Genomic DNA, 18,220 nt, shown 5'->3' with positions numbered 1-18,220 from the left:
TCCTGGCCAACCTGGTGAAACCCTGTCTTTACTAAAAATACAAAAATTAACTGAACGTGGTGGTGTGTGCCTGTAATCCCAGCTACTTGGGAGTCTGAGACAGGAGATTCACTTGAATCTGGGAGGCAGAGGTTGCTGTGCGCCAATATTGCACCACTGTACTCCAGCCTAGCAACAGAGCCAGACTCCATCTCAAAAAACAAACAAACCCACACATATCGAGTGCTAAATATATACCAATCACCGTGCTACATACATTTACATACAGTTTCTCATTTAAACCTCAGCACAAATGAATGAGAATTATATTAGCATCATGTGCTTTCATTCCTGAAACTTTCAGTGTAAACTTAAAAAAAAATCATAGATTTATTTTGTCCATTCTAATGGACAATTAAGACTCATTTTTACTTTTTGGAGTCACATCTGGCATAAAAAAGAGTATAAGTGGATAAAATGATAAGTAACCATCATACTTAACCAGAGAAAGATCCATTATGGCTATGCTCCAGTGACATTCAGCAGAGGCATTTCCGCTAAAATGTCATATGTGTGTTCTGGGGGATACAGTGAGGGCATGCTCTGCAATGCTGTACAGTAAAAAAACGCAAGGCTTATGGGATGCCGAGGGCCTGGTCAAAGCATTCAGATGTAACAAGACCACCCCACCATCCAAAAATATCCTGATTTTAAAATACTGCCAACATTATATCTGTATTGGCACTTGCATGTGGCAACAGTCACTTAATTATTAGCCTTAAAATTTGGGGCTTTCGATTCCTTCTTTATGATTTAAATCCTAAATCATTTCAAAGAGATAATCTTATCAAGGATGATGCTTTCTTCATCAGCTAATTTTTTAAAAAGCTAATGCCTTTATAGTTTCTTAAACTTTGCTTACAGGTTTTGTGTTGTTTTGTCGTTGTCGTTTGAGACAGGGTGTCACTCTGTAGCCCAGGTTCAGTGGCATGATCATAGTTCATGGCAACCTGACGTTTGGGCTCCAAAGATTTTTGGTGCCTCAGTCTCCCAAGTAGCTAGGGAGTACAGGTGTGCACCATTGTGCTTGGCTGTGTATATACAGACAAAGCCTTGCCATGTTACCCAGCCTGGTCTCAAACTTCTGGCCTCAAATGATCCTCTTGCCTTGGCCTCCTAAAGTGCTGGAATTACAGCTATGAGCCACCGTGCCTGTCCACTCAGTTTTTAAAGTGAGCTGAATGTATTGGGAATCATAGCTGTTGCTACAGTCATTGAGCAAGCTGTGATTAGCAGGGACATCTGCAGAATTTTCAACGTTTTTCTTAGATCTTCATATATTGCTTATATTCCTACTTTACTGAGTTTTTTCTGGAATAGATTTTAGATTTTTTTCAAATATTTTTCCTGCATCTATTGATATGATCAAATGATTATACACTTTCATTGATAATACACTAAATTAGCTTCATTGCTTTTTTGAACGGTGAAGTTTCCTTGCATTACTGCAGTAACACCTGATCATGATGCATTATCCTTTATAATGATCATGATGCATTGTCCTTTATCATGAGATTCAATTGGCTAAAATCTAATAACAATTCGTGCATCTATATTTGTTAGTGTATTGGTTAGTAGTGTTTTCTTCTTGCAATGACTTTGTATAGGTAGGTATCAGAGAAATATTGGCCTCATGAAATAAATTGGAAATTTCCTCCTTCTTTCCAATTATCTGAAAAAGTTTATGTGGAATTCCTGTTAGGTCTTCATGAATTTTTAAATAGAATTCACCAGTAGAGCCATATCGGTCTAATAACATTTTTGTGTGTAGAAAGTTTATCTACAAATTTAACTTACTAGATACAGAGCTATTCAGATTATTTATTTCTTCATGAGTAAACTTTAGTAATCTTTATCTTTTAAAAATTTCCATTTCATTGCACTGTCTAAATCTGTTAAAAAGTTTTTCATAATATTTTCTAATTGTCAACTTAATACTTACGGAATCTTCAGTGATATTGCCTTTCTGATTCTTGGTGTTAAAAATACGTACTAACTAGTTACACTGGCTGGAGGCTTATAAAATTTATTAATCTTCTCAAAATACATTTTTCTGTTTTCTATTTCATTGGTGACCAATCTGACATTTACTTTTTCTTGTCCTCTACATATAAGGCTTCATTTTCTTTATTTTCTCTTGTTTCTTAAAGTAAAAGCTGAGGTATTGATCTTCTACCTTTCTTTTCTAACATAAGCAGGTATAAATTTTCTTCTACTGATTTTACTATAAATTTTCCTCTACTGATTTACTGCATCCACCTGTTTTGGTGTGTTGTATTTAGTTTTTATTTAGGATAAAACACTTTTTAATTTCCCTTTTGAAATTTGAGTTCCTTAGAATTCATTATCTAATTTTCAACTGAGAATTTTTCTAATCAGCAGTATCTTTCCGTTAGTAATTTCTATTGTAATATAATTCTGAGAATATATTTTATATGGCTCTAATCGTTGTTTTTTTTTTTTTTTTCTTTTAGTAGAGATGGGATTTCACCCTGTTTTCCAGGCTGGTCTCAAACTCCTGATCTCAGGTGATCTGCCCATCTCAGCCTCCCAAAGTGCTGGGATTACAGGCATGAGCCACAGCACCTGGCCCAATTGTTTTAAGTTTAGTAAGACTTGCTTTATGGCCCATAATGTGGTTTATACTTGTAAATTTTTCCAACAGTGCACAAGTCAGTATTTTATTCAACCAATATATTCTGCTCTGAAATAGTATCTTGGTTATTGTTCCATATTTGTTTTGAGTACTGACCTCTTTCATTTCCCTACATGTAGATTCAAAGCTTCATGTGTGTAGAACCATGTTAAATTGCTCCTTTGCACTTTTGGCCTCATTTAGCTTAAGAAGGGTTCTACTTTAAACACACACTGTTGAAAATAGAACTTTCTTACATGTAGGAAATGAATTTCTGGCAGGATCGGCTCAGTCTTCCTCTGCTGCTCATCACCAAAGTATCCTTTATTTTCCACTCCCAGGGTTTCTGTAGGTGGGCTGTCAAGAAGGAAATTGAACACTTAATTTATTAGATATAGGGCCTTTCAGGTTACTATTTCTTCATGAGAAAGCTTTAGTAGTTTTTATATTTCAAAAATTTCCATTTTATTACACTGTTAAATGTACTGAAATAATGTTATTTATATTTTTAATTATCAACTTAATACTTGTACAGTCTTCATTGACGTCTCCTTTCTGATTCTTGATGTTGGAAATATCAGAAACTATGGGATAAACTTATGGCTAAAATTAAATCATCTACAAGATTTTTAAAATAATGATGCTCAAGTTGTATCCAATAACAATTAAATCACAATGTCCTCAAACCACATCAATATTTTTTGAAAGATCCATAGGTGATTTCAAAGGGCACAAAGTTTGGGAATTAGCATTGGGATTAGCATCTGGATATAAGCAAGTACATAAAAGCTTGAGTTACTACTATTCTTATCAGATCTTCAGTAAAAAGCCCTTACTCACCCCCATTGAATATACTCTGTGGCTACAAAGCTTATGTATTCTCAGTAACAACTCCCTTCAACACACAGAAAATGCAAATGTACCTGTGAACTTGCTTCAACTTAATACACTTTTGGTAACGAATTAATAGTATGACAACTCCGATACCGGTAATAACCAGGGCAAGCACAACGACTGAGATGACGACATCTGCAACATTAAAAAACATGGGCTTCAGCCAGGGCATCAGTTGCAGAACAGTGAAATATTAACATTTAATGGAGCTGTTACAATGCTACTTATTCCTTTCTATAGGACTTTGATTCTCCTGTCCTCTCAGTTATTTTACGTAAAGTAAAAACCCCAAACATTATATAAATTATCATTTGTATTTGCAACTGAAATTCCACCCAATATTCCATTATATTTAAGGGAACCATGATCATCAGGAAGGGTTTTGGTTGTCAGTTATTAACTATAGAATAGCCCTTGTGTGTTGAGGGTTTGTGGAAGACCTAAGAAAATCTAATTTATCTAGAAGAGACTACATTGGCTCTAGAAGAGGATTGCAGTAAAATCAATTTGGCTGACTATGTAAAATAATAAAAAAGACCATACAAATCCATATAAAAACAAAACAACTAAGTCCAGACTTGAAAAATAAGAAAAACAATTTTTCTTGCTGGGTAGACTTTTGATATATGAAAGATTTTATTTTAGGATGCTCACTGGTAACATTTAAGGTTTCTTCCCAGGCTACAGGTGCCTGTCCTTCTTCACAGTGGCACTGGAGTCCATGGTCATCCATCTGGAAAAGCAGCCAATGATATTTTCTCAAATGACTAATATAAATTGTGTTCTGCAGCTCACCTAGGTTGGTGCTACCTCTACATTAGACATACATGTACACAAGCACACACACATACACATTTTTTTTATTAGCTAATTAAACTACCTAACAAAATTAATGATGCATAAAAATAAGTAAACAAATTACAGGAATCAATCATCTTTGAAAAAGGCCTTTGAATAAGAGAATGATACTGACAAAGTCAATGACAGATGAACAAGACAGCATGATTTATCTTTCCAGAAAGCTCCCTTGTCATTAAATCAACAGCCCCTGTTAGAGCTGGATACATCATAGCTGAAGATCAGGCTCCAACTAAGCTTAGTAATTATGAGGTAATTTCGATGTGGGAAAAATGTAGTCTTTCTAAATTTAAATCCCAGCTTTTCCCATAACCTTTTAAGGTGATTATGAAGATTTTAAAACTTTATGTGTGTGTGTGTGTGTGTGTGTGTGTGTGTGTGTGTGTGTGTATTACTATATAAGTGTTACTGATTAACCCAGCTTATGAGAGATGTTATGCACAAACTGTTAGTAATTGCTGGTATTAAATTGTGTTAATTAAGTGAAAAAATATATGTTTGTTGATTTTCTCAAAAGCGTAACTTGACGTTGGTGTAATTTAACTATAAGGTATGTTGCAATAGATTCAACTTTAAACACCAGATTTAAACTTTATATATACATAAATTGCTGAATTTCTAGATAGCCAGTCCAATAATGAAAGCTTTACTTGTAATACTGGCTATATCTGTGTGTAATAATATGTGGTTTTGCTCCCTGGATCAATGTTGTTGATAACATATGAAAAAATCCCAAATATATGTTTGATTTAAAAAGCAGAAAACATACATATACACATACATATACATGCACATACAGACTGAGGAATAAATTAAATATATGGCTGATAAAACGTTAATTTTAAAAGAAGTCAAACCTTACAGCATTTTCATGGCACTGAGAAGAGCAATTGGTTGAGTTGTAGACCTTTTCCATGTTTAGACATTCACCAATGCTGCACACCTAGAAATGAAGCAACCAAGCATGAGTTAAAATGGCTTACAATTCATGTGAAATTGTAATTTCACATAATTCATGTGACGTGTACAATTTTGCTTGTAATTTACATGTGAAAAATTTCAATTTACATGAGTTAATTACAAGTTATGTAATTTTTCCTGTTGTAAAATTCCACACGTAGTAACTTCTGTGGATAAAGAAATCCCCTATAAATGTTCGAGGAATATACTGTACATGCAAACAAATATTTTAAACTCATTAGTTATTAAGTGTTTATGTTCTTAGTAATTCTCTCAATGTTAATCTGTCAAAGATTCTAAAACTGCAATCACAACAGTTTCTTTTGTTTCAGTGAAGTTTTTCTTTTGATTTGGTTTAACAGTGTATGTTTATTATACCACAGTTGCTGGTTGGGTATTTTATTAATATCAATTAATCTTTTTGTGTTTAATATTTTTGTTTCAAATTTTCCTTTGTCTTGGTAAATTTTATCAACAAAATATTATTGGTTTTGTTATTTTTGGTCTTTGGTGGTTCATCTTCACTTAATTTTTAATTATTTTTAATTTTATTTATAATTAAACATTTATTTATTGGCACCAATTCAAAGATTATATTTACATTTTGTATAGGGAGAACTTAATCCATTCATATTTATTGTAATAAGGGGTCTATATAGTCTTTCTCCTTTCATTTTTATTACTTGATTTCCAATATTAGACATTGTAGCATACCTTTTACTATATTTGTCACTTTTATTTGGCTATTGTTTTCTCTGATTTGAAAGCTATACATGCTAGTTTCTAAATATTGATTTGGTTTATATTAATATATTTTAATCTAAACAATTCTGTCATTTTCAAGAAAAAAATCAGCATTAATTCCTCCTTCTGTAAGATAAGAAATTTATCATGTTTTTACTTATTTCCTCTTTCTCTCAGTTCAAGTTTTTGATTGAGTAAATGAGATTCTAGGTTGTGAAAATTATTTGTTATTCATGAGATTATTTACATTCTTGTAATAAATATATTACAATAAATAACTAAAATTTACTCAAAAGTTTTACAGATTTTGTTGCTTGTAATCATTCCCTTAATATCCTACCTCCTCATTTTACCTTCTTAATTTTAATTTATTTCTCAGTTGGCCAGAATATGTCCTTGACTATTTTTCTTTTCAGAAAATAAGAGCAGTTTATATATTTCTATATATTTTATAAGTCATGATGTGTGTGAGAGTATCATTCTGTTGCTTTCCTGTCTGAATAATAACTTGGCTGTATACATAGTTTTAGGGTCCTAACAATTATATTTTCAAATCTCTGCAGACATTGCTCCATTATCTTCTGGATACTTGTTGCAGAGAAGTTTTATGGTAACCTGATCTTTCTTCCTGAGGAAAATTAATGGCCTTTTCTCCTTTGTGCTATCACGTGTATTCTTTATTCTTGACATTCAAGGCATGAGAGTAAGTAAAAGCACTCATCTCTTTCTACAAATTTTTCCTGGCACTAAGTGAATTTTTCATATATTCTTCAGATCAGGGACACATTATGATTATTTCATTAATTATATTTTCACCTCTCTTCTGCTTTTTTAAAAAAAATTTATAATCCATATTAAATCTTTAATGAATGTTTTAGAACTCTATTTCCTGCTTTTACCTATTTTCTTTGATTTTTGAAATTCCTTTGTCTTATTCTGTGTTAAGAAGTTTAGCTTCTAACTTACTGATCTTTTTTTGTAATATCCATTCAGTGCTTTACTCTCCACATTACATATAAACCAGCAATCATGACATTTTGTACTTTGAAGGCAATGCTCTTTGATCTCCAATTATACTGTTTCATATACATTTAATATCTTTTAAAATTTCATCCAAAAACTTAACTTTTTCTTAATAAAGGAGGAAATCTTTGAACATTGTATTAGTTTATTTTCATGCTGCTGGTAAAGACATATGTGAGACTGCTCAATGTACAAAAGAAAGAGGTTTAATTGGACTTATATTTCTACATGGCTTGGGAAGCCTTACAATCATGGTAGAAGGCAAGGAGGAGCAAGTCATGTCTTACATGGATGGCAGCAAGCAAACAGAACTTGTGCAGGATAACTCCCCCTTATAGTAAGCATCAGATCTCATGAGACTTACTCACTATCATGAGAACAGCATGAGAAAGACCTGCCCCCATGATTCCGTTACCTCCCATTGGGTCCCTCCCACGATGTGTGGGAATTCAAGCTGAGATTTGGGTCAGGACAAGCCAAACCGTATCATTCCACCCCAGCACCTCCCAAACCTCGAGTCCTCACATTTTAAAACCAAGCATGCCTTCCCAACAGTCTCCAAAATCTTAACTCATTTCAGCATTAACTCAAAAGTCCATAGTCCAAAGTCTCATCCAATACAAGGCAAATCCCTTTCACCTATAAGCTTGTAAAATCAAAAGCAAGTAACTTACTTCTTGGATACAGTGGCAGTACAGGCATTGGATAAATGCAGCCATTGCAAATGAGAGAAATTGGCCAAAACAAAGGACCTAACAGGCCCCATACAAGTCTGAAATCCAGTGGGCCAATCAAATCTTAAAGCTCCAAAATGATCTTCTTTGACTCCATGTCTCACATCCAGGTCACACGGATACAAGAGGTGGGTTCACATAGCCTCAGGCAGCTTGGTTTCTGTGGCTTTGCAGGGTACAGCCTCTCTCCTGGCTGCTTCTATGGGCTGACATTGAGTGTCTGCAGCTTTTCCAGGTGCACAGTCCAAACTGTGGGTGGATCTACCATCCTGGGGTCTGGAGGATAGTGGCCCTCTTCTCACAGCTCCACTAGGCAGTGCCCCAGCAGGAACTATGTGAGGGGGATCTGACCCTACATTTCCCATCAACACTGCCCTAGCAGAGGTTCTCCATGAGGGCCCTGCCCCTGCAGGAAACTTTTGCCTGGGCATCCAGGCATTTTCACGCATCTTCTGAAATCTAAGTCTAGGTTCCCAAACCTCAGTTCTGTACTTCTGTGCACCCACAGGCTCAACACCACATGGAGACTGCCAAGACCTGGGGTTTCCACCCACTGAAGCAACAACCCAAGCTGTACCTTGGCCCCTTTTAGTCACAGCTGGAGTGACTAAGGTGCAAGGCACCAAGATCCTAGACTGCACACAGCACGGGGATCCTGGGCCTGGCCCACCAAACAATTCTCTCCTAGGCCTCTGCGCCTGTGATAGGAGGGGCTGCCATGAAGCCCTCTAACATGACCTCTGGAGACATTTTCCCCATTGTTTTTGAGATTAACATTTGGCTTCTCATTTCTTATGCATATATCTGAAGTCAGCTTCAGTTTCTCCTCAGAAAATGGGTTTTTCATTTCTATCATATTGTCAGGCTGCAAATTTTCTGAACTTTTATGCTCTGCTTCCCTTATAAAACTGAATGCCTTTCACAGCACCCAAGTCACCTCTTGAATGCTTTGCTGCTTAGAAATTTCTTCTGCCATATACCCTAAATCATCTCTCTTCGGTTCAAATTTCCACAAATCTCTAGGGTAGGAGCAAAATGCCACCAGTGTCTTTGCTAAAACATAATAAGAATTATCTTTGCTCCAGTTTCACCTTAAACTCACCTTTACTTGAAATGACGATTGAGACTGAATGATTTTTATTTTATTCTTTAAATTCATTCATTCTTTATTCTGTTCCCTCCATTCTTCTGTTGAACTCATTCACTGAATTTTTGTATTCCAGGATTGTATTTTTTTCGGTTCTAAAATTTTTATTTGGTTCTTAGATTTTACACATCTTTGCTGGAACTTTCTTTTACTTTGCTGAGACCTATTTTTTTTTTTTTTAATTTCAAGCATGTGTGTAATTGTTCACTGAAGCATTTTTATAAAGGCTGCTTTAAATTCCTTATCAGGTAAATCCAACATATGTGTCACCATGTTGTTGAATGTGGAGATTGTCTTTTGTCATTTCAGTTGATATTTTTGTGGTTTTTTGTGTAGGAGTGGCATTCATATGTATTCTAGATACTTTGAGGACTATGAGGTATGGGATCTTATTCCAATCTGTTGTTTTAGCAAGCCTTTTCTAAAACTGTTCTTGTAAGGGAACAGAATCCCTGTGTCACTCCTGCCAGCTGGGGTGGAAACCCAGCCTCCTCACATACCTTCATGACACAACAGGGTTGGAAGAATTCATCACCCCTGAGCTGTAGTGAATATCCTGACTCCCATAAGCCTTTGCTGAAACCCTGTGTGGAGGCCAGGCATCTGTCAGAGCTGGAAGAAAATGAAGTCTGGGTTTCCCACTTGATCCTTGCTGATGTAGGGGGAGTCAGACCACAGATTTTTTCACTGATGTTTGGCTGGAGTGGGACAATTACTACCAAAATGTTTTCTGTCTTATTAGCCTACTCCTTTGCTTGTCTTTTGCTTTTAGAGAAGCCCTGCTCAAACAACAGATTTGAATAAGATCCCATAGCTCATAGTCTAAAAATAGCATTTCAGTGCCAAAAGGAAGATTTTTTCACTCACATCATTGTGATATTCACATAAACCAGCATTTACTATGCGTGAATTTCCTCGTTAGAAAATGGCCAGAGAACTGGCACCACTGTGATGGATGTACTTCTGCCCTAGGCCTTCTGTTGAAGGATTAAGCCTTCTATGCAGAGTACATGGTCACAACGTACTTAGGAGATGGAGATGGATTCCTTAAAAACTGCCTTTCTATCAGCTCCTTTCTTCAGCCCTTGCCACTCTTAAAGAAGGGAGCACTTTATATCTCAGGCTCGTTTTTCATCTCTGAAGTGAATAGCAAATCTTTTGGTATTTTCTTCAACCTGAGGCTTCACACTTTGTCTTATTCAGTATCTTTGAATTTTTTAGTTTTATGGTTAGCATACACACCTTAACTTTCACAAATATAAATTTCTTAGCATGTTGATATTCATTTAATCATTTTAATGGGAAGGAGTGTAGCTAAATATATAGACTCAAAATATAAGTCTCTATGAAATATTTAGTTCTAATTCTTTTTTTTTTAACATTCTGAACTTTGGTTTTCAATTTATTTCTCTATCACACTGTACAAATGTCACTGTAATATTTTTGGTGATAGTGTAGAGACAGAGGGGGAGACATACCACAAGGAGAAACTACTCAATTTCAAATAGCTGATTTTTGGAGTAATCAGCTATTTGATTGTGCTTCCCCTATATTCTTTGTGAGCCAGCTAATGTTTAGAGGATGCATTCTAATATTGTTGTCTTGCTGTAAAAACCTCTTTCCAATTTGGCCCCGTTCTGTCTTAATTTCATCTTTTACCATTTAACCCAAAGGTCAAGCCACTCTGAAATTGCTGGTTATCTGAATTATTCCATACACTTCGTACCTTTGCATATTGTGCAGGCATTTTTTGCTAAAATGTCTTCTTCCATTTTCTGTGTGTTCAAATGTTCATCAAGTTAAAGCTGAAATGTTACTCATTTAAGATGCCATTTCATCTTCTGTAAGCAAAGTCATGCACTTTTTCCTTTAGTCATGAATGTACGTTGGTCACACCAAGAAAACACTTTTGTTAAACTATAATTATTTAATTTTTAGCGTATGAAATTCTCATGTATGCTTACCTTTCATGTACAGTCAGTGGCACCATAGTACTTGGCCAGTAGATACGGTTGAATGAATAAAATAAATGAAGTATGTGAGGCTACTTATAGTCACATTAATTAGAATAATTTACATCTATAATTTCATTAGATATCCATTGTAAGTTACTAATTAAGCACATTTGTAACAATTATGTATCATTTGGCATGACTAAAGTTAGGCAAAATGGATGTTTATTACAGTGTTACTGCTACTCTGCTCCTCATTAAAAAAATACTTTTCAATATTTTTTCCTTTTCCATATCTAGGCCCCTTTGGAACCAATTACAGTATCCAACAATTTTTTGAAAGGATTGAACTAAGAAGTTTTAATAAAACAAAAGGCTTTTGTCTTACCATTCCATCTCCGCATTTTGTTCCTGAAGCCACTAGGCCAACGTCTCTAGAATCATGGTATAAAAAACTGGTTTTGCATTCGACAGTAACATTCTGCTGGGGATCCATAAGGTGATAGGTCTTGTCTTCTCCAAGGACAGAGGAATGGTCCCCTCCAGTGCAGTAGACCTTTCCACATCTGACATCTCTGAAGGAAAGGGAGAATAGTCACACTTGGAATTAGAAACACAACTTTTGAGACTAGGCTGGCAATGAAGCCGCCTGGCCACTTTTTGTCTAGATCCAGATTTCTCAGCAAGTTAAGGAGGCTGGGATGGGCAGAAAAAAAACACTGGGCAAAGTCTTGGTCCAGGGAACTGAGATGAGTCAGTAAAAAATATAAAATGATCGCATTTCTTTTGGATTTCCATGTGAACCTCACTAAGCAATGTTGACTTAAGTTTACAGAAGATATTTCTTATTAGTAATTTAAATTATCATCATTTTAATCAAGATGCTAAGATTTCCTTCTTATTTCCTGTTCCCCTCTTCTCCCAATCTCAGTAAAAAGAGGTTAACAGCTATGGGAACAGGAGCTATTCTGATTTTGGAAAAACACTGTAAGAAGGCAAATTACTTTTTTTCCACAGGGCACTTACTTCTCTTCACAGGGAAGAAATCTATTTTCCTTGTTTTTGCAGTATCCAAATTTATTTCCTTTTGTATTCATCTCGTAGCAGATATCATGACTTTCTGTTGCCTCTGGGGTAAAAAATTGTATAAAAGTAAAACAATAAAAGCATGAATATCATGAATCATAAAATACCTTAATTTTCTAATGTAATTAAACTTCCAGGATCATGTCATAGTGAAGTAGAATGTAATAAATTATTTTAAAACTATCTTCCTGTTGCCTTAGGATAATACTTTAGGCTGGAGGTAGAAAACAGTAACAAATGTACAGAGCTCACATACTGAGATAGTCAGTTAATACTGATGTAATATCAACTCATATTGGAGGTAATAGCCAGAGAAATGCTAAGCAATATCTTGGAATAATGCCACAGATGGTGTTATCTCTGATCTTGACCCAATTCCTATAGGGAAATAACAGAAATATAGGCCATCATCTGTGTGAATCATTCACTGTGATTGTCTCTCACCATCATCAAATAATTCAGAGCATTGATCCCCACGAGTGGGACACTTCCCCATGAAGCAGTAGCCTTCTGAGTTCTTGCAAGGAAATCCATTGACTCTGAACTGGTCCATAGGACATGCAGGCGAGTGGCCGGTGCACATTTCAGGAAAATCACATTCATCTTTCGCTGGTCTGCATATGGACCCTGCTTTTTTAATCTGTTGAGGAAAAACAAAAAGGTTCCTGAATACATTTAGGTCGGTAAGGTTTTGTAAGTGGGTAGAAAGTTGATGTATTTATCTTAAAAAGGTTTTAAGAATAGATCATAACTTCCTTCTTCATTCCACCAAGAATCATTATCATTTGTAAATGCGTTGGCACTCATGTGATCTTAGGAATGACAATGCTGTTTTTGAAATCTGGTATTAGAACAGCCTTAGGTAGAGTTGGGATGTACATCAGATGAAGAAATGGGCAGGTGTTTTTATTTTTCTTGTCTTGTCTTTGTCCCACGGGATTCAGTACACCATCTCCCTGCCCCTACCCACCTCGAACTGGGAACCCCTACCTATGATGAGGAAATCTCCAGTCTCAGTGAATCAAATTCCTGCATATGAGCTGGAAAAAAATACCCTTGCTTTCTCTCCTGGAGGGAACTGCACAGAGATAATATCTCATTCAGCCATTCAATACGAATTTGATTACGCTGGGTTCTAGATGAATTTGAAGATGCATAAGACATGTTTGTGTTCTTTATGAGTTTATAACATATTGGGTGAAAGAAGCGTCAATAAACCCCAGGACAGAGCCATTGGGGTTTCCAGTTGTCTTCCTTAGTAATGTTTCTCTACTTACTAGCCACTACCACTTTCCAATCCTAAAAAAAAAGCCCTTTCCCTTTTAGCTCCCGCTTGGGAGTTCACCTATCCTCTCAGCTAAGGTTAAACAGATTGGTGATTATTTACAAAGGAGCAAGGAAAGAGTTGGTCATTTGACTTCCCTCCTAAAACTCCAATTGCTTCTTGAAGTTTCACCACTCCCCAAGCCATAGCACAGCCCAATGCTCAGATGTTGGAGCATCTCACAGGAATCTCTGTTGGGTACTTGCAAGCCTAGCTTCATTCTGGAATCAATGGTGCAGGGTTCTCCAATGGTTAGATAACTCTTGGATCCTACATACTCTTAAACTGAAAAAACGCTTCTCCTGGCAATGTAGACCTTGTCACGACCTTACCTGACAAGATTCACAGCATTCTCCTTCTGCACAAGTAAATCCTGGCTTCAGTACACATGTGTGTGCATCACAGCAAGGATTAGTACACTCCTGGCAATAATCACAAAAGAAAGTTGAGAAGTTGGTATGTGCTTTGACTCCTGTTTGAAGAATTAATTAGTTCTGCTTCTGTGTAATCTGCTAGACTTAAATACTAAGGCATGATTGTTGGCTATGGTGTATACATAAAGATTACTGTTTGGAACTGCTGTTTGGGACTTTCACTGTGTCTCCTTCTCTCATGCTATTCGGTACATTACATGTAATGGATTCTCATTGACAGAATTAGTGAGTCCAACATTTGTAATCTTCCACTATCCTAATGATCTCCATTTCCTTGAAGGGTCTTAACGCTTCCCTGTACTGAAGTGTGATGTGAGATAGTTCAGCTGCTGAAGATCTGGTTTTACCTTTTGCTCAAGCTGCCAGATGATTCTGGCTCACTTTTATTTTTTGATATATCATTAAATAGCATCAAAACGGTAATTTATGCCCTGTTTTCTCAAATAAAATTAAAATCTCAAAGAAAATGGAGTCTGTCTGGATAAGGTACCTCACATGTAAGAATGAATTCATGGAACCATTCCAAAGAATGCATATGGACTGGAGAATTTGTTTCCAAAATTAAGCACCTCATTACATTTAAGCTGAGACATTTGAAGACATTCTTATGCCCTTTGGACAGGTCACTGTTTCCAGTCTGATTATGGAGTCTCTGACAGTCCTTGAATTGTGCATTATCTAGACTGTAGATAACAAAATTGTGGTCTTCTGGCCAGCAACATCAGTGTAACCTTGCAGCTAGGTAGGTATGCAGAATCTGAGCACCACTCCACACTTACTGAATCTGAGTCTATATTTTAACAGTGTCCCCTGGTGATTCATCTGCACTTATTAATTTGAGAGGCAGTTGTCTAGAACACACACCTATGTGATAAGGTCTTAAAACAAATAGCATCTATGTTGGGGAAAAGCACATCAAGAATCACTTTCAAATTTGCCTCAAGGGCTTTTCCTAAATGCTCCAGAGACCACAGCTACAATAAATACATGAAACAGTAGAAGGTTTCTGCTCTATTAAGAAAAAGATTTCTGCTCTATTAAGAAAGAGTTTTCTAATACAGTTAGAACTGTCCAACTGTGATACAGGTTTGACTCATAAGTTAGTAAATAAAGCTTGATTGAGTAAGAGATTTTGTAGAGCAGATTCCAACTGTGCATGAGAGATCAGACTTAAGGACACTTATGGGCCCTCTGACAAGCAGAACCAATGACATATAAATAGGAAAGGTGATGCTGCTAGTCTGCAGCAAGGTCACTACCCATGATTTATGACTTGTTAAGAAGCCTTGGGATGCACCAATAATTTGTTTTATAAAATAAAGATGGAAAGCAAAATTTTAAAAAGTGTTACAAGGAACACTGTGGTTGATTGGATTAATGGCCGTGATCTGCCTAGGTTCTACCTGGTCATAAACTTTGCACTTTAAAGATCATATCATTTGTACATACCTGGCTACTGCCACAGTCACATTCTTCACCCTCATCCACCCTCTTGTTTCCACAGTATTGGAAATCATCGAGATTGTAAGGAAACGGAATGTTGAGCATGCATGTTGGCTTGTAATCCTTCAGGTATTGCCCGTATTGGTCTTGGCTGCACTTACTGAATTTTAGTGCAGGAATGCTAGAGATAGGATGAGGTAAAATAAAGATTAGTCATATCCACGCAGAGTGCTACAGCAGCTGTGAGCATTTTATGAAGCATTTAGAAAGAACCAATGTAAATGTAAGTAACTGGGTTCTTTATTATAGAAAATACCTTCTCAAAACACAGCTAACCCATGCTATTTTAGCAAAAATATCTTGGCTGTACAGCTTCCAGCAAATCCTTCCTGAAGCCCACGTTATTGCCTGATTTTCTATGTTCACTGCTTCTATAGCCTCTTTAATTTGGTCCCCTTGAAATAACCTGTGTACTTGTTCAGCATCCCTACTTGATTGCAAGCATCTCAAAGCAATAATTGTATCATGTGCGATTTAAAAACAAAACAAAACAGAACAAAACACTAGTTAACACAGTGCCTGGCACAAAGTGGTTCTCTGAAAATTTGTTAGGACAAACGGTGTATTTAATAATACTCATATCTTTAAGAATGTTATATACTTCTTAAAATGAAATCTGTCTCCCTTCCATCTTCCTTTTCTTTTGATTCCCTTAACATTTTTATTGACTTAATAATTAAATACAGTAGGACTTTAGAATCTTGATTTCATTAGACTAAGATGGTAGGACTCTGAATAATATTACTAATTATGTAAATAATAATGTAAAGCTAAATATTAATTACTGAGTTCTTACTCTATGCCATTCATCACATTTGGGTGTGTTAGCCACTTTACTTCATTTAATTGGTGTTTGGAAGCATTGGTCTTTAAGAAACTTTTCTTACTATATATAATGCTTTATATATACCTGCTATGAAGGAATTCAGAGTTATGCAAGACTTAGAACCTGACTGCATGGTAATTTGCAGTACAGTGGGGAATGCTGGACAGTCATTTATTCTGTTACTATTTATGGTGTATCTAATATGTGCTTGGGACTTTTCTAGTACAATGGTGATGTAACAGTGATCCAAACAAATAAAATCCTCTGACCTTGGGAGACTAGCTTATATTCTAGCAGAAGAGTACAATTATAAATAAGCTAAATGCATAAAACAGAGAATATGCTAGATAGTAGTAAGTACGAAGGAGAAGACAAAAAACAAAAGGAGTGGGAGTTGAAATGCCAAGATATATGTGTGCTCTAGATCAGGGGGCCAGAGCAAACTTTGGTGGGACAAACATTTGAGTAAAGACGTGAAAGAAGACATTATAGCTGATAGAAAAGATGACAAAACAAGGCATACAGTCTATTTCTCCCCTAATTGCCTTAGTAGTGATTGGTACTAATTGTTCAGGGTACACTTTTGCAATGCACCTAGAAGGAGTTTTGGAATTTCTCTCACGGTATCACCATACAGAAACACTACCAGTTGGCAAGATTTAGCTTCAGAAGAAAAACTCCCATGCTTAGTTTATTATGTAACAGATTTTTTAGGAAATTCCATGGCATAACAACATATGCTGCAATAATGGATTTTGACTTGAAGTCCACTTCTGAAATATTTAAGTGTATTCTCTATATTGTTAGAACCTCACCTTCCATCGCTGTCCATCACACATTTTCCTGAAGGACAGGTACATGGGAACTCATCATGCTGCATCCCGAGGCTGTGCCCCAATTGATGGGCCATTCTGTTTGCAACTATATTTGTGTCAGGTAAAAGATCCTGATAAAACAACAACAACAACAACAACAACAACAACAATTGACTTAGAAATTTTTGAAAGATAGTACATAGTGCTTTTTTTTATTACATAGTGTATTACATAGTGCTTCAAACTAGTGGTTGAAAAACCTGGTTTCTAGCTCCTGGTTAACTGGTACCTATTTAAAAAGGCATGGACTGAATTACTTCTGTCCCCTGTATCTCATTTTGTTTAATTATATAATTAAGCCAAGAAAGTGACTTTTTAAGTACCTGTAGCTCTAACATTTTGAGTTTATTTCTTTGTGGCTTAATAATAGTCATTGTTAAATTTATAGAAACTCATTCTTATAAATAGCTAAAAACTGTTAGCTCTTCAAAGTTCATATGTTGAAGGAATAAAACTAACCTCAAGGTGATGACAATAGGAGGTGAAGTCTTTGGACAGTGATTAAGTCATGGGGGGAGAGCCCTCATAAGTGGGATTAACGGTCTTATAAAAGAGGCTTGAAGGAGATCCCCTTCTCCTTCTACCATGTCAGGACACAGCAAGAAGGTGTCAACTATGAGCCAGAGAGGCTTCACCAGACGCCCAATCTGCTAAGGCCTTGATCTTGGATTTCCTAGCCTCTGGAACTGTGAGAAATAAAATCTCTATTGTTTCTTAGTCATTCATTCATGACATTTTGTTAAAACAGCTAGAATGAACTAAGATAAATATCCTACACGATATAAGAAATAATATTGTCTTCTTTGTACTAGATATTCAAATTTGATACAAATAAAAATATGTGAGGTTCTCATTTTCAATGTATAGTCTCACATGGCATAACAAGGCTATACAATCTTAAAGAGGAAGTTTCTATTATGAGAAAAACTTAAATGTCAGAGATATCCATGGAAGAATTAGTTGTTAACTGCTTTAATTTCTATGTTAATAAAAAATTAATTTCCTAAAAGAAGTAGACTATCAGATTACTATAAAGCTAATCAAACACGCCAAATTTAATCAACTCATCTTACTCACACAAAGTTTAACATGTGTCCTGGAGTGGTTATAATATCATAATCTAGTCTAAGTAGCATAATCTAACAGCATATATCAGATTAAATTGACTTTATGATTCAAAACTTAT

At 35.8% G+C, this 18,220-nt stretch overlaps 1 protein-coding gene across 1 annotated transcript in view; it reads right to left on the bottom strand.

Moving 5' to 3' along the window:
* Positions 1–2,639: 2,639 nt before the first annotated feature.
* Positions 2,640–18,220, bottom strand: part of ADAM7 (ADAM metallopeptidase domain 7) — a 46,352-nt gene continuing 30,771 nt past the window's right edge. The window contains exons 11-20 of the mRNA XM_032288552.1: positions 16,975–17,105; positions 15,280–15,454; positions 13,729–13,818; positions 12,517–12,712; positions 12,013–12,115; positions 11,375–11,561; positions 5,289–5,369; positions 4,223–4,301; positions 3,598–3,703; positions 2,640–3,031 (exon numbers count right to left, since the gene is read on the bottom strand). Coding sequence (XP_032144443.1) covers positions 2,875–3,031; positions 3,598–3,703; positions 4,223–4,301; positions 5,289–5,369; positions 11,375–11,561; positions 12,013–12,115; positions 12,517–12,712; positions 13,729–13,818; positions 15,280–15,454; positions 16,975–17,105 — 1,305 coding nt within the window. The 3' untranslated portion in view covers positions 2,640–2,874. The remainder of the gene's footprint in view (positions 3,032–3,597; positions 3,704–4,222; positions 4,302–5,288; positions 5,370–11,374; positions 11,562–12,012; positions 12,116–12,516; positions 12,713–13,728; positions 13,819–15,279; positions 15,455–16,974; positions 17,106–18,220) is intronic.

Source organism: Sapajus apella, unplaced genomic scaffold, assembly GCF_009761245.1.
Source record: "Sapajus apella isolate SASKATOON/1434 unplaced genomic scaffold, GSC_monkey_1.0 scaffold21, whole genome shotgun sequence".
In the NCBI taxonomy this organism is placed as follows: domain Eukaryota; kingdom Metazoa; phylum Chordata; class Mammalia; order Primates; family Cebidae; genus Sapajus; species Sapajus apella.
This window is presented reverse-complemented; position numbering and strand designations above follow the sequence as displayed.